The sequence below is a fragment of the Nicotiana sylvestris genome, chromosome 3, assembly GCF_000393655.2.
Source record: "Nicotiana sylvestris chromosome 3, ASM39365v2, whole genome shotgun sequence".
Taxonomy (NCBI): Eukaryota; Viridiplantae; Streptophyta; class Magnoliopsida; order Solanales; family Solanaceae; genus Nicotiana; species Nicotiana sylvestris.
Window position 1 is genome coordinate 215,180,471 of NC_091059.1, and position 18,111 is coordinate 215,198,581.

At 33.4% G+C, this 18,111-nt stretch overlaps 1 protein-coding gene across 1 annotated transcript; it reads right to left on the bottom strand.

The window, feature by feature from the left end:
* Positions 1 to 12,658: 12,658 nt before the first annotated feature.
* LOC104223480 (uncharacterized protein At1g15400) lies at positions 12,659 to 13,561 on the bottom strand. The gene has a single exon (XM_009774934.2). The coding sequence runs from the start codon at positions 13,387 to 13,389 to the stop codon at positions 12,994 to 12,996; it is 396 nt and encodes a 131-aa protein (XP_009773236.1). The 5' UTR covers positions 13,390 to 13,561; the 3' UTR covers positions 12,659 to 12,993.
* Positions 13,562 to 18,111: the final 4,550 nt, after the last annotated feature.

Sequence of the window (18,111 nt, forward strand, 5' to 3'; positions counted from 1 at the left end):
TAATTTTTTTGAGTTTGTTCATGTGTTTTGTTGGTTTAATTTTCAGATTCAAATGAAAATTTAATTAATTGTTTTTCATTTTGTTTCATGTTAATTTTATTTATTTTTGTAAAAAGGAATTGTTAGTTTAGTTTTAATATAGAAAGGTATTAGTTTAAATCGTTCAAATCCGTTGTTTGTTGTTAATATAGATTTAGTTAGTGTTCATCTTGTTTGAAGTTTGTTTTTAATTTAGTAATTTAATGAGAAGTTATGTTTTGGTTTTAATTTTTGGATCATGCATCTTTGTTATAAGTTTTGTTGGATTTAATTTATTAAAGATTAGTTGATTATTTGAATATTAGTGATTTGAATATGTTTATTTGTTTTGTTTAAGTTTAATTCAAAGTTTGAACAAAGTTTGTTTGTTATTGTTATTGAATATTTTCATTCATGTTCATACTTTGTTTGGTTGATCTTGAATCCGAAATTTGTATAGTTTGATTTCTTGTTTATCATTTATGATTATTTCTTGAATTTGTCTCATAATCTTGTTTAAGTTTAGTATAGGAATTGTTGGTTGTAATGTTGTTAGGGTTGATTTTAAGTTCAATATTATTGAATTTAGAAATCTGAATATACTTGTTTGTTGTTGTTGTTGTTGAATCGGAAAATAGGTTTGTTTGTTGCTAAAATATTGTTCAATTAAATTTTAGTTGTTCTTTGTTGTTCAATTTGTGTTCATGTGATTTGTTGTTGAAATATTGAAGAAATCATGTTCATGTGATTCGTTGTTTGAACATTGTTAGAAATTGATCATATTGTCTATATTTTGGTTAAGTTTGATTAATTGATTTGTTATAGCTGATGGGGTAATTTGGTAAATCGCAGTACGTTTGGGGGTAAAATAGTAATTGCAATAAGGTCGGAGGGGTAGTTTAGGAATTGTACATTTTTGTAATTTTTTATGTGAAGCATGGGTGACAAAATGAAATGGGGTGGGTTGTGATATAGTTATTTAATATAAAGGGGGGACAAGACAAATTTTAGTGTGGGGGAATCTTGTATTTGTTTATGTTAGGCATGGGGACAAAATATAATGGGGTGGTGTGATATATTTATTTAATGTAATGGGGATGAGTGGGAAGATAATGGATTTGCTAGAGAAAGAGATTGATTTTAATTGATTAAAGGGTTGAGATTATATATAGGAAGTCTTGAAAGACACATGAAAAGACGGAAGGGAAGAAGAGAAAAAAACGAAATCTGAAAAAAAAAAAGAACAGATAGACAGAACAGAAAAACACAAACAGAGAAAAAAAAGAGCTGAATATTTAAGAGAGAAAAATTCCGAAAAATATTCAAACCTTCAAATAAAAAAAAATATTTTGCTTTCTTTCATTGTTTGAAATCAGCATTAATTGTTGTTGTTTCATAAAAGTTGGAAGCATTTGTTTTGGGATTACTAATCCACCGGTCTGTTACTGGGTTGTTACTGTTGCTGGGCTGTTGTTGCTGTGTTGTACTGTTATTACTGCTGCTGATTCTCATCGTCATTTTCTTTTGCTTCCAATATCAGGTACACATCTGACACGCTGGTTATTGTAATCCGAATGTGAAGCATGAATACGAAAAATGAAGAGTTGAAATTCTGAATTAGCTTTAATTATATTCTGAATTTTATTTGTATGTATAAATTATTTAGTTTGCAAAAAATCAGAATCGTGTAGTTATTTAATACATATAGTGGAACATCCGACGATAGCTTAACGATTGAACTATTTATATATTTCCTAAAAAATAAATAAATGGTGTTGTAACTCCGTCAAGTAAAACGAATAGGCCATCTAGTAGGAACTTGATAGAAATATTGTTTAGTTAAATAATATTGGTTAATTTCAGCATGTAAATGGTCTAGGATTAAAATTAAATTGCTATGTTTTCTTTTTAATTTGACAAACTGAGAACATGCCTAGTATAATGTAACTAGGTAATAACATGTAAATAAATTAAGATATTTTCTCTTTTATTTTGTAGAGACAAATTTCAATAGAAAAATGTAGGCATTTTAGGACTGTCCTTTTAAAAATAAAATGAGATGAGCCTCGCCCAATAAAATGCACTAATTGCGGGGCCCTCAATAAATGTTTAATTGAGTATTTAGAATTCGGGATGGACTGTTTAGTGAATTCCACAGTCTTACCCATAAATAATAATACGCTAATCGCTTTAGGCACGACTTTAATAATAATACATTCTTAAACACAGGTGCGCATTTATGCGACCCAAATCCAAATCCCAAAACATTGAATAAAAATACGTTCCGGATCGCGGGTACATTTTATGTGACGCAATCCAAAGACATGTTTTTAAACGATGTTCCCATTTTTTAAAACAAATATAATGATAAAAGCGATAAAAAGATAATATTTGCACATGAGCTCATAATTGTATAAAACTCAGATATTTAAGCCAAATATGACAGTTGAGCGACCGTGCTAGAACCACGGAACTCGGGAATGCCTAACACCTTCTCCCGGGTTAACAGAATTCCTTATCCGGATTTCTGGTGCGCAGACTGTAATACAGAGTCATTCTTTTCCTCGATTCGGGATTAAAATTGGTGACTTGGGACACCTTAAATCTCCCAAGTGGCGACTCTAAAATAAATAAATAAATCCCGTTTCGATTGTCCTTTAATTGGAAAAAACTCCTTCACCCCCCGCGGGGGCGGAAAAAGGATGTGTGACAGGATGAGATGTGACAAAATTACAAATCTGAACCCATTTCAAATCTTAGATCCGCATTTGATGCCGCGGAAACGAGACGACTGAATGGTTAAGCAGCTTCGTTGGTGTAGCATGTGATGACAAATTGGGTACAGGAATTGCCTTTCATAATTGCATCACCCTTTTGTCCCCCTCGTCTTTTACAAACGACGAGGTAAAAGGTAGCATCTAGAATTGACTATAAAATTCTAGATCTCTCATTGTTCTGGTAACTGCTTTTACCTTATGCTTCAGCTCACCATGTTAATTGGTACTGATACTGAAACAAAGGTAGCAAGGTTAGAGTTATAGAGCAGTGAGCCAGTGACCATTGATAACCTCTAAGTTTATTTCCAGATACTTGACTATTCAATGCTAACTTGACTTAATTATATTCCACGTCAACTGCCAGCCTTGACAGAAATGTGGTTATTGTTGAGGTTTTAAACTAAAAGAGGGTGAATGGGAAATGGAGGGAAAATGAAATATTTGAGTATCATTTGAGATTTCCTCCTTAACAAAGGGACATTGTCCCATATTGGAAGAGAAAAAGGTTTTTAATGGGCATATATACAATTGCACTTCTTCTAGATCTTAAAGAGTTAAGAAGAAGGCAAGTCTCGCGTCCTCGCTCGCTCAGCTTGGATTCAGATTTGGTCAAATGATCAATTGATTGATTAATATTTTGGAACAAATTTATTTGTTAATAGCAAATATTAACAGAAATCCAACAGAATATTAATATTAAATCCAACGGAAATATTAAACATTTTTTTTCCGTTATCCATTTTCAGTTTTTCGATTTTGCAACTGAAAAGTAACTTCCCTCTTCCATTCCCGGTTTATTATTGCGAAAATAGCCATTTATGTTATGACATTTATGTTATGACCGTTTTACATAAACAATCATTCTGAAGAGTTGCACCTCTTCAGTATTGAGCTCAACGTTGGCTATAAATACCAGTCCATTCTCTCAGATTTTTAATACGATTTTCTGAGTTCTCCTCCTTTCTTCTGCATTGTTTTAACTTCAAAGAAAGCAACAGTAAGTGTGATTTGCTATCAAACTTTGTGTTCGCATAAACACTAGGGTTCGAAGTACCACTACACTAGTGTGTAATTCGTTTATCCTGGGAGAAAATAATCCACAAACTTGGATACTAGGAGGGGGTTAAATTCTTTAAGGAAACACTGTGAATGTAGTGGGCTAGGATTAACTTCTGTTTTGTTTATATTTTTGTTTATATGTTATTTTATTTTCTCCAAAATTATTTTACAAATACATTATACTAACAAGTTTAAGGAATTTAATTTTCTGTATTTGTGTGATATTCATTGTTCTGGAGATTAAAACCTTTGTGGTTTTCTACTCTGTTAGAGATTAAAATCTACGTGATTTTAACGTTTATTTATGTCATTCTTTTACATAAATGAATAATGACAACGGGAACCAGGCCAATCTGATGGTGACTACCAATGCATCAACAAGCCGAACACCAGCGTTGGCACCGGAGAAAAAACCTTTAAAAATTTTCGGGATTGATTTCAAGCGGTGGCAGCAGAATATGTTCTTCTACTTGACTACTTTAAGTCTACAGAAGTTCATTAAGGAAGATGTTCCGGTTTTGCCCAATGAAATGCCAGAGGATGAACACTTTCTCGTGATTGAGGCGTGGAAACATTCTAATTTTCTGTGCAAGAATTATATTCTTAGCGGACTGGAGGACGATCTGTATAATATCTATTGTGGTGTGGAAATGTCAAAAGAACTGTGAGTTGCGCTTGAAAGAAAATACAAAACTGAAGATGTCGGGTTAAAGAAATTTGTTGCCGCTAAATTTTTGAACTATAAAATAGTGGATAGCAAGTTTGTTATTACCCAAGTTCAGGAATTGCAAGTGATTATTCACGATCTCATTGCTTAAGGTATAAGTCTAATTAATACTGATGTTGAAAGTATTAATTTTATTATTTTTACTAATAGAATTTTCATTGAAGGTCTTGTCATCAATGAAGCATTCCAAGTTGCAACGATGATTGAAAAATTGTCTCATTTGTGGAAGGACTTCAAAAACTAATTGAAATACAAACGCAAGGAGATGTCCCTTGAAGATCTCATTGTTCGGTTGAGAATCGAAGAGGACAACAAAGCTGCTGAAAAGAGAGGCTATGGAAACCCAACAATAATAGGAGCAAACATTGTTGAGGATACTTCTCAAAATAAGAGAAAGAGGAAGCAGGATTCTGGACCGAAAAGCAACCCAAGTAAGAAGCGATTTAATGGAAATTGCTACAATTGTGAAAAGGCTGCACACAAATCCACAGATTGTCGTGCTCCGAAGAAAGACAAAAAGAAGGGTTAAGCAAACATGGTTGAAAAGCACGAAGATGTTGATGACTTATGTGCTATGCTTTCTGAATGCAACCTGGTGGGAAATCTTAAGAAGTTGTGGATTGATTCTGGAGCCACTCGTCAGGTTTGTGCTGTTAGGGAAGCGTTCGCTACATATGCTCTTGTGGGAGTCGAAGAAACGCTTTTTATGGGAAATGTTGTAGCGGCCAAAATTGAAGGATGTGGGAAGATATTTCTGAAAATAACTTCTGGCAAGGTGGTGACTTTGAACAACGTCCTTCATGTTCCCGAGATTAGGAAGAACTTAGTCTCTGATGGACTTCTTGTTAAGAACGGTTTTAAGTGTGTCTTTGTATCCAATAAGGTTGTAATAAGTATGAATAAAATGTTTGTAGGAAAAGGTTACCTCACTGAGGGCCTTTTCAAGCCGAATGTAATGGTTGTTGAGAATAATAATAAATTTCAGCTTTGTCTTACTTACTTGAGTCAAATAAATTATGGCATATACATTTGGGTCATGTCAATTATAAAACCTTGCGGGAAATGATTAACTTGGAAGTATTGCCTAAGTTTGAATGCGACAGATGAAAATGTCAAATATTTGTAGAATCTAAGTATGTTAAACATCCTTATAAGTTAGTTGAAAGGAATTCAAATCCTTTAGACTTAATTCACACAGATATTTGCAACATGAAGTCAATACCATCTCGCGGTGGAAAGAAGTATTTCATAACTTTTATCGACGATAGTACTCGATATTGCTATGTTTACTTACTTAATAGTAAAGATGAAGCAATAGACGCATTCAAGCAATATAAAAATGAAGTTGAAACACAACTTAACAAGAAAATCAAAATGATAAAAAGTGATAGGGTGGTGAATATGAATTTCTTTTTGAAGAAATATGTTTAGAATATGGAATTATTCATCAAATAACGGCCCCTTACACTCTCCAATCCAATGGGATTGCAGAAAGAAAGAATCATTCATTAAAGGAGATGATGAACGCATTGTTGTTAAGTTCTGATTTGCCACAGAACTTGTTGGGGGGAGTCGTTCTTAAGGAGATGATGAAAGCATGCGAAATTTGAACAAACAATGTTGTCAAATGGTTTTAAGATAAAATTGCTAACATAAATGCTACTAAGCGTATGCTAACTAGCAAGTTTGATATGAAAAGACTTGGGAGTTGGTGATTTAATTTTGGGGATTAAGATCCATAAGACTCCTTAAGGTCTAGCATTGTCTCAATCTCATTATATTAAGACTGTACCTGAAAAATTCAAGCACTTAGAGTTTAAAGTTGCAAAGACTCCAATTGACGTGAATCTTGCATTAGCAAAAGAACAAAGGCCAAAGCATATCACAATTGGATTATGCTCGTGTGTTGGGATACTTAATGTATATCATGAATTTGTACCCGATCAGATATAGCTTGTGCTATAAGTAAATTGAGTCGATACACGAGCAATCCAGGTCAATCTCATTGGATGGCAATGAAACGAGTTTTGGGATATTTAGAACATACCCAGGGTTTTGCTTTGCACTACAATAAATATCCTGCGGTGATTGAGAGATACTGTGATGCAAATTGGATCACCGGTTCAACTGATTCTAAGTCAACAAGTGGATATGTATTTACTATTGGTGGAGGAGCGATATCTTTGAAGTCGTCCAAACAAATTTATAGTGCCTGTTTTACAATAGAAGTTGAATTCACAGCCTTAGATAAAGCCAGTGAAGAAGCTGAATAGCTCTGGAATTTCTTGGAAGACATTCCATTTTAGCCCATACCATTGGCACCAATATGCATACATTGCGATAGTCAAATGGCAATTGGAAGGGATGGGAGCGTTATGTATAACGGTAAATCTTGTCATATACGACGAAGACATAAAACCATTAAGCAATTTCTCTCTAGAGGAATTATCATGATTGACTATGTAAAGTCAAGCGATAATGTGTCGAATCCACTTACAAAAGGCCTAACTAAAGAGGTAGTTGAGAAATCATCGAGGGGAATGAGACTATGGCCGAGAACAAGTTATTGTGGCGGTAACTCTACCTAAAAGACTGGAGATCCCAAGATCTAGGTTCAAAGAGATCAAACAAAGTCATTAATGACGGTTCAACATTGTCAGCTAAAATTTTGGTCCGTTCTCGTGATGAGACAATGTTCAGTACCAAGGATAAAGCATTAAATTTTTTTAATGATTTCTAATACGGAGTATATCAAATAGTGTATCTACAGGATGACACATTTAGGAATCACCTATGTAAGTGTGAAGTGTTAGCCGCTTCAAGGAGAATGTTGTAAGGCCAGTTCTCTACGCACTTATGAAATCAGGCGGTGTTCATGGTTGAAACGAACACAACAATGAGAATTAAAGATGGTTAAGGTTTGGTTCTGTGACTTATGGTTGTCTAGGTATACACCAAAGTTCGACGGTTCAAAGATATCAAATCTACCGATTGACCGAGTATATCCGATATAAGTTCACTACGAAAAGTTCAAAGGGAAACCTACTTATCTAGATGCAATTAATCCTTGCTTGCGAATCACACAGTTTCTCATGTATATTTCCGTGATATAGCCATTCCCCATTTATGTGGGGGATTTTTGAGGTTTTAAGCTAAATTAGGCTTAAAAGAGGGTGGATGGGAAATGAAGGGAAAATAAAATATTTGAGTTTCATTTGAGATTCCCTCATTGACAAAGGGACATTGCTCATATTGGAAGAGAAAAAAGTTTTTGATGGGCATATATACAATTGCACTTCTTCTAGCTCTTAAAGAGTTAAGAAGAAGGCAAGCCTCGCGCCGTCGTCGTCGTCGCTCGCTGGGCTCGGCTCGGATTCGAATTTGGTCAAATGATCGATTGATTGATTAATTTTTTGGACCAAATTTATTTGTTAATAGAAAATATTAACAGAAATCCAACGGAATATTAATATTAAATCTAACGGAAATATTAAACGTTTTTTTCGTTATCGATTTTCAATATTTCGGTTTTGCAACTGAAAATTAACCCCCTCTTCAATTCTCGGTTTATTGTTGCGTAAATAGCCATTTATATTATGGCCGTTTTACATAAACGACCATTCTGAAGAGTTGCACCTCTTCAGTTTTGAGCTCAACATTGGCTATAAATACTAGTCCATTCTCTCAGATTTTTAATAAGATTTTCTCAGTTCTCCTCTTTTCTTCTACATTGTTTTAACTTCAAAGAAAGCAACAGTAAGTGTGATTTGCTATCAAACTTTGTGTTTGCGAAAACACTGGGGTTTAAAGTTCCACTATACCAGTGTGTAATTTATTCTATTCTTGGAAGAAATAATCCACAACCTTGGGTACTAGGAGGGAGTTAAATTCCTTAAGGAAACACCGTGAATTCAGTGGGCTCGGATTAATTTCTGTTTCGTTTATATTTCTGTTTATATGCTATTTTATTTTTTCCAGAATTATTTTACAAATACAGTATACTAACAAGTATAGGTTCGGTAAGATTCGGTTTACCTAACGATACACACCATAGTATTCTTATCGTTTCTAAATTCGGTTTCAACTATTCCTGGACAGAGAAAATGTTGATTGCATTTTCAACAAACCACCTAAGGCGAAAATCAAATTACCAAAATGTACCACGTAAAGGAAAAGGGTGCGAGTCGGGTCGAGGAGGGAGGAATCAAACGTACTCATTATAAACTAGAAGATGGAGCAAGAGATATTCTTAATTTCAGATTCGTTGACATTATTTAGAGTTGACACACATGGCCTCAAGAAGAGGAAAACGAAATAAAAAGAAGAAATACAGCTTGTATAAATGTACAAAGAATACATATCCAACAAGAAAAGCAAGAAGCCTAAAGAAGCAGGCCCCTGTCGAACCTAAAGAACAAATTATGACAGGAAAAGCAAGCAAATTATAACACTGTACATTTGTCTTTTAGCTCCAAAATTTTGGTACACATCTGAGGCTATGGATTCATAAGATGCTAAACCTGGTAGTTGGCATTGCTAATTTAGAATTATATAAAATTCCTAGTTAGGCTATAATTTTTTTTAATTAATTATATCTAGTTAGGACATAATTCGCTTGCAGCTGATGAATCCTTATTGTATTTGGAGTGATTTTATTTCTATTGTAAAATGACGTGCTGCTGGGCCATCATATCTTTCACCAAGTCAATATGTTGATCTAATTAGTTAACCACATCTTTAATTTGGTTAGTAAATAAATATAGCAGTAGGATGGTTTTTTACACAGCGCCAAATTCCAATGGGGTAAACCAGTATCTTTTAGCACATGCTTATGGTGAAAACAAAAAGTATCATTGGAAGGAAGTTAAACTTCTATCACATTGTCTCATACTTTTACCTTGACTTGTTCACAGACCAAGATTTCACTCTGGATATATATGCGTATAGTCTAAAAGAAGAGAAGGAAATTTTAAGTCTTTTATTTCGCCGATTACATTAAAACTGTTTATTTCATTAGTTGGATGCTCTTAAGGTCAGCAAATATTTTGAAACAAAAGGACTTTAGGAGTAAGACCTCGATGATTGCGAGAAAATTTTATTCCGTGCCTCACCCAAGTGACAATTTCTTTTTTGTCTTACAACCGTGAGGTTCCAGAATTTTGTGGACCCAAATATGTAAGATATGAGTTTACAAATACGTGAGATAAAAAAAAATCTCACACAAACTGTGTGAGGCACAAAACAAAATCACTCATGATTGTGTAGCTGCAGCCTGCCATTATCTTCCCCGATCCCATTAATAATGTGAATCACATGGTTGAAGAACAACTGAGAACATTCAAAATCACGTGGGCCTGAATTAATTAGCAACTGCCACAACGAGTATTAATAACTTGTTTGACCAAACTTCTAAAATCACCTTATTTTTTATAAGAATTAAGTGCTTTAAAAAAATAGAGGCGGAGCGAGGATTTGAAACTAATTATGAATTTGGGATTTTATTTCTTCTAAGTTACTGGGTTTTAAATTACTCCCTCCGTTTCAATTTATGTGAACCTATTTTCTTTTAGACCGTGTCAAAAAGAATAAAATCTTTCCTTATTTGGAAATAATTTACCTTTATGCAATGATTTATAGCCACACAAAATATATGTGACTCATTTTACACCATAAGTTCAAAAAAGTTTCTCTTTTCTTCAACATCGTGCACAGTCAAATCGGTTCACATAAATTGAAACGGAGGGAGTAATAATTTGTACATAACTTTTAAAAATAAATACATAATTTTGATCAAAGTTATTGGGTTCATCCGAACCCGAATTCGAAGCTCTAGCTCGGCCCATATCAAAAAATACTTGATGAGAAGTAATTTATGTGTTAGCTAATTAATTTCAAAAGTACTTTACAACAACGATTTAAAAAGTAATTTTAGGTGTATTTTTTTTTTCAGTCATTTTCCATTGGGAAGAAGCCATTTTCTGCTTCCACTTAATTTTTTTTTTTCCTTTTTGATCAAATACCTTAATTTGAAGGAGAGAAAAAAAGGCCAAACAGGTAAAGTGACTAAAATAGGTGAAGTGGCTGGTGAATACGCGTAGGAGATTTGCATGTCAAACAGATGGAGAATAAATGACGAGCAGATCACCAAGTAGGACTTCAATGAGAGGACATACTGCAAGACCAGGAAATATCTTTTGCGGCCCACTAAAAATAATGTGCGCGTCAAATTCATGCATGTGATCAGCCATCTAAATTTCTCTTGTGGCTGCTATATTTATAATCCTAATGATAGAGAGCTGCTTGAGACTCTCTCTGCACTTTCATGTTCAAGAATGGGTCATGTCCCTACATTCCTTGAGTTATCGACTGAGGGAAATGTTTCTATGAAGAAGGCATGTCAACAATTCGTTATAAAGATAAGATGTCCCATATGCTTGAGTCAGAAACATGCTACTCACTCTCCGTCTTATAATATGTATCGTGGTTATTAAAAATAATTATCTCGAATTATTTGTTATTTTAAAAGTTCAAGACAAAATTAATTATATTTTTTCTTTTTTATACCTAATAATCAATTGCGTTCACATTTAGTAAAAATATGAATAATGTCATTAATAAAAATGATACATAAATTAAAAAAATATTTAATAAAAATAAAATAATCAAAAACTATTCTTTCTTAAGAGGCGTGCACAAAAAAATCACGATACATAATAATATTATGCGACGGGGAGTAGTGATCAAAATTACCAAAGGCATACCTCTGACCTAATTTTCGCTCGGAACTATCATAATTCGCGGTTCTACTAGAACAGCCACAAATAATGCGCGTTAACATATAGTAATAATTAAATGCAAGAGTAGTAGGACTTAATAATGGTTTGATTAGTGAATCATCAATAAATCATTATACAACAGTAACACGAAGTCACCATCGTGCAGTATTTCCTTTTTCAAACCCGGCACATACATGGAACAATGTTACTTCCACCATAATTAAGTGTAATATATTAATTAATTAACTATAATTAAATATAAAATTAATATGAAAATACATATCACACACTTTTAGTGTACGCGTAGGCTAATCTCCTCTTCCTTTAGTTGGTGTAGCATCTGGAATGTGCTGGCAGATGGGTTGAGGAATTTGTCTTACCAGTCTTGACTAATTGATGCTGCCTTATGTATGGGTTAAAATCTGACCACGCATAAATTATGCGTTAGAAGGAATGGTAAGGGATCAACTAAGTCGCTGTCGTATCCACAAGGTATAATAACAACTAATATCTCGATCATTATCGAGATCGAGCCGTCAAAAAGCTTGTAGGGCAAAGTAAATGTCGTGATATTTGAAGGAGGCAAGATGAGGTACAATCAAGAGATGAAGACATTCTGGTCAAGGACGTTGGACAAAAGGGAATATTAATAATATATATAGGAGGTAAGAAGACAAGAAAAGGAAAGATTTCCTCTCCTAGAGAGAAAAAATAAAGAAAACCAAGAAAAGGTTTAGATAGCGAATACAAATCTTTAGTGATTATTGAATCAACAAAGATATATTCTCTTAATCGATGTGCTTAAATCTAAAATTAATTATCCATAACTAAAATTTATCCTCTATTTTCTTCATTAATTAGTTTAGCAAAAACCTTAATACTTTTTGTCAAACACCTTCACCTCCCTAAAGTCCTAAACTGATCATATCAACTACCACCTAGGGAGGAATGTGGATGTGCACTATTGATTTGGCTAAATTCGGTATACCTAACGATAAATCCAATGTACAGATATATTCCAATTGAAAGCTTCCTCTAAGTTAACCAAATTTTGTGTCAACTCATCAATAAAAGACAAAGAAAATGTTGATTCTGTTTTCAACAAGCACCCAAAAATGAAAATCAAAACCCAATTTAACACGAAGAAGAATAGAAAAGGGGGAAGAGGGGGGGGGGGGGGAAGTTGGAGGAAGACATAAAAATATATGTATGTGGAGAGAAGGTCTATAGAACAAACATGGAGTATTTTGCACCAGAAAATAAAGCAAGAGATATTCCCAAATCATATGCCACAAGATAGATAAAAGCAAGAGACGGACCCAATTTCAGATTTAACCTTTGTACAACGAGAACTGACTCACATCGGCTCAAGAAGAAGAAGAAATTTATAAAAAAAGAAGAAGAGAGAGAGGCTAAAGCTTATGCACAACCAAGAAAAGCAAGGCAGCTAAGACACTGTCCATTGCAGAACCTAAAGAACAATAATCTTACAGACAAAAAAAGCCAAAGCATAAAACAAGTACACAATTGTCTTTTAGCTCCAAAATTCTAACACCTCATCCTTATTGAGATGATGAAACATACTCAACATCCAACCACTTAATTCTGACCCTAATATTCCCTTTTCACCGGAATATTACATCTTTCGCTTACCGGATTTGGGTCGTCGGTTAGATTTTTCATTCTTCCCAAAAGCGCTACAGAATCCACATGCAGATACTTTAGGAGACGGCGGCTCTATTGCCGGCGACACCTTACCGGTTCGGAAACCGCGGTTAGATTGGCTCCTTTCAATGGATCCAGGTGTTTCCGATGAAGCCTTATTCACAGCCACCGACACCTCTAATTTGGGTTTTGCTCCTCTAATTGGGTCTTCTTTCTCTTCTCTGTCAGTTTTAGTACTACTTTCTTCTTTTGGAAAGCGGCCCAGCTGAATCAATTCACCTGAAGCTGTCAATATTTTGTCGTCCCATACAAGTCCTGATGAACCCTGTCTCCGAAACGACGTCGTGGATCTCTGTAATCCAGCCATCAGAGAATTGAGGAAAAAGTTAACACTTACCTCAAATTTTTTTGCAGAAAGTCTTGTTCTTTGTATTGTTGTTTTATACTGGGTTGGACTCTAGATCTTTCTCGGGATGAGCACTGTGAAAACAAGTATGGAGGCCCTCGCAATTGTGGTTGGACTTTTTCTCACATGTTTCTGTACCTCCAGCCGTATTTATAGAATGGAAGAGATAGGAATGGGACCAGTATTATTATAATTATATAATAGTAAAGGGACCCAGTATAAATAGTCCTTGGAAACAGCCTCTCTTCCCTTTGGGGTAGGGGTAACGTCTGCGTACATATTACCCTCCCCAGATCTCATTTGTGGAATTATACTGGATCGTTGTTGTTATTGTTGTTGTAAAGGGACCGTAAAACTACTAGCCCGTTTGGATTTGCTCAAAAATATAATTTTTCAGGAGAAATAATTTTTAAGCCAAAAATAATAAGTTAAGGTAGCTTTTGACTTGTTTTAAATAATTTTTAATTTATTTTAGGTACTATTTAACTTTGTCAAATATTAAAAAAAAACTAAAAAAAATTAAAAATTGATTTGACTTATTTAAAAGTCAATCCAAACACACTCTAAAGTTCGGGGTGGGATAGATATACCTTAATCAGAGTTGGAGCTTAAAAAATTTAGAAAATTCTGGTAGTAAGTTATTCATTTTTAATAAGCCTTATCCAATGCAAATTCAAATGAGTATGTAATTGAAAAAAATGGGAGAGGTAAAATGAGATAAGTAACTTTGTATGCATTGTTAGTATAGTATTTATAGGATTGATGTGTTTTTATTTGTTATATTAGGTTACCTACTTTATCTTTTTAGTTTTTAATAAATACTTACTCTAAAATATTTTTTTGTGTAATTACATTTTAAGTGATTTGTGAAGTGTAGATTATTTTTTTGGGTATTATCATTTTTAGCCTGCGCCATAAATTATTTATATTTACTAACGAAAAAAATAAAAAAAAAATATATATATATATATATATATATTTCTTTTACTATTATTTTAAGAATAGCTATACTGTGTCATTTTTCCTTATTTTTACATGCTTATAAAGATTAAACTCTAGTACTATAAAATATAGCTCACGGGTTGGTTAAAGGTAGTCGGCCGTTTAGTCACTCCCTCGTAATGACTCTATTAGGTGTGTAATATTTTATTAAGCATTATTTCTTTTCCTAATTAATGATACATAATAAGACATGCTCTTAGCAACTTTTAACATTTGTATTATGAATTCACGCTTTGTTTAATTACTTTCATTCACGTATTCTATTTCTTTCTTAACTCTTTCGTTTCCTTTGACTTTGACTGTGAGTCTGTGACTATTTCTTTATACATGAAAAAAAAAAAAAAAACTGACTATGAGTTCATTTGGATTAACTTATTTTAAGTGGTTTTAAGCCAAAATCAATTTTAAGTCATTTTGTAGTGTTTGGATAAAGTAAAAAAAAAAAGTGCTTTTAAGCATTTATTCTTAACAAAAAAGGGTTCAAAATGCCCCTAAACTATTGGAAAAGGTTTACAAATACCCTTCATCCACCTATTGGGCTAAAAATACCTCTCAATCCACCTTTTTGGTTCACTTATGCCCTTTGACCGTTAGGTCAATGCTGAATTAAAAATAATTATTATTCCTTTTCTAAAATTTCAAAAATTATTTTACAAAATATTTTCGTTTTTTTAAACTATTGCATCAGTAGTCCACTAATTTAGTAAAGTCTTCTTCTTCTTTTTCTTCTTCTTCTTCTTCTTCTTCTTCTTCTTCTTCTTCTTCTTTTTTCAGTTTTTACAAAAAACAATTCAGTTTTTACAAAAAATATTTTTTTTTTCATTTTTTCCAGTTCTTTTAAAGCATTTCTTTGTAAAAAATGAAAAAAATTGTAAAAACAGAAAAAATATTTTTATTAAAATATTTTCGTTTTTAAAAACTGGAAAAATATTTTCAACAAAATATTTTTGTTTTTGAAAAATATTCTTTTTTTCATTTTTTCAGTTTTTTTTAAAAACAAAAATACTTTATTCTTTAAAAAAAACTGAAAAACGAAAATAAAACTAAATGCTTTACAAAAACTGGAAAAAAAAAATCAAAACCAAAAATATTTTGTTGAAAATATTTTTTTCAGTTTTTAAAAAACTAAAATATTTTATTAAAAACATTTTTTTTTCTGTTTTACAAAAAAAAATAGTTTTTACAAAAAAATTGATTTTTTATTTGTTCAAACTGAATTTTTTGTAAAAATGAAAAAAAAAAGACTTTACTAAATTAGTGGACTATTGGTGCATTCGTTTAAAAAACAAAAATATTTTGTAATTTTTTTTTAAGTTTTACAAAAAGAATAATAATTATTTTAAATTTAGCATTGACCTAACGGTCAAAGGGCATAAGTGAACCAAAAAAGTGGATGGAGGGGTATTTTCAGCCCAATAGGTGGATGATGAGTATTTTTAAACCTTTTTCAATAGTTTAGAGGTATTTGGAACCCTTTTTCCGTATTTTTAAGCTAAAATAATAAAAGCAAGTCAAAAACTAGAAATCCTAACTTATGACTTAAAAGCTACTTAAAATAAGTCCATCCAAACACCGTAGGATCTAAAAGTTCTACCTCTGCGCTTCTGTAAAATTGTCTGTTTCTTCCTTTGTTTTATGATTTTCTTTGTTGTCAATTCTTCTTCGCCTAAAGTATTTTAATACCTTCGATTGTTTCCATCGTCGGCATAGTTTTTGTATTCTATTCTTGCCATTGATTTGTGGTTACTCGTAATTGTTTACTACGTTTTAACTTTATGAATGTTATTAAAATTAAAATCAACCAGTTTTTAAATGTAACCAAGAAACTAATTTCAACCTTTTAGATTTATTCCGCCAATAAGGAAAAGATCCAGTTTTTAGAATGCAGTTGTAGTACGTTTGCTTATTTAAAAATATCTTTTAAACTGAATCAATATTTATCTTATTTAGCTGCCAAATTTTGTTTTATTAACCAACCAATGATTGAAAAATCACAATTTATTGGAGAGAAAGGAACAGTTAATAATTTGTTTTTTATTGACCAAAAGCAATTTAATACATTTAATTTAATTTAAAACAGAACGAGACCATAGGGTTGGGAAATTAGCTAGGTGAGGCTCTACATATTAATTGTCCGTCCAACCAATCCAATATATGGGTTCAAGTGTCACGACCTAAACTGGAGGGTCATGACTAGCACCCGACCATACTTGCCGAGCACCAACATACATTTTATCTAACCTTTTTTTATTATCTTTTAGGGTTGACGAAATCAATATAAATAGTAGACATGGATCATGGACAACCAACAATAAAATATGATGGCATGAACATACATAGCAGGGGATGACCAGACAATCAAGAAACTACATATAAGGTACGAGCTACCACGCTACCATGAAAGACTATACAACAAAAACCAGCCGACAAGGCATACCAAACTATACATGAGTCGACACTTGTCTATGAGCCTCTAAATGAACATAAGTGCTGCAACATAGCCGGAACAGGGCCCCGACATACCCATAATGTCTATAACAAAAATGCATACCAAGACCAAGGCAAGTCCGGAGAAGGGATCTCGCCAATCACCGCTGAACTGGACAGCCTACTGTGGTGGGGGAGCTGCACCTGCCTGTCTATCAGGGCCTGCAGCACGACATGCAACGTCCATAAACAAAAGGACGTCAGTACGAATAAAATACTGAGTATGTAAGGCAGGGAACCATAAATATGATCAGTAATGTAAGCAGGGATAGAGAATATACAACCTGGAACATCTAAGTACCTCTGAGGGCTACTGACATGAAATGCATGATACATATGTGTGTATACATAAACTTTTAAAACATACGCCTCTGTGGGCATCATCATCATCATATCGTACCCAGCCATAATAGGCTCGGTAAAAACGTACCCGGCCGTCATAAGGCTCGGTAGAATCGTACCCGGCCACGTGGAGCTCGGTAAAACCCAACTGATCAGTGGTTGCACAATAGGTGCCGTACCCGGCCGACTATAGCGCGGCTCGGTAGAGTAAAATAGATACATATATATAATGCATGCTCGACTCATGGAATCACATTCTAAACCTTTCGGAGTGACATAATGTCGGTATCGTCTGTACACATTATTAGGACTAACTCTTCACTATGAACCTTATAAGAATCAGGAAGTACCAACAACATTGATAACATACCATTTCAAACAACTATGAACCTTATGGTATTTTTGAACTGATGAAAGTTCAAACTCAAGACTGCCTGGACTGAACCCTTTTCAGTCAGTTTTACAATGCAAACAAACCATTTCAAACAATGCTGGGGCATTCAGTCAGTGGCAAAGTTCAATTAGTCATGCGACATTATTAGCTCATTCGATTTATTAGTTATAGAAAACTAATCGACGACATTTATCGAGTCGACTATACTAATTATAACAGGTAATAACCAGTCGCTCATATAAACAATACGTTCAGGGACCTAAAGGATATCAGACAATTTTTGTTAAATTACTGGGCCTATATGAATTAATTCATTTGACGACTAATCTAACTGACGATCATGTTTATCACAGAGTGCATTTAGAACACAAATAGAAAGCAAATGACCAAATAAGAGGCCTTTTGACAGAGATGGAGGAAATCCGAATGAAAAATAACAAAATAACGAACAAACATAA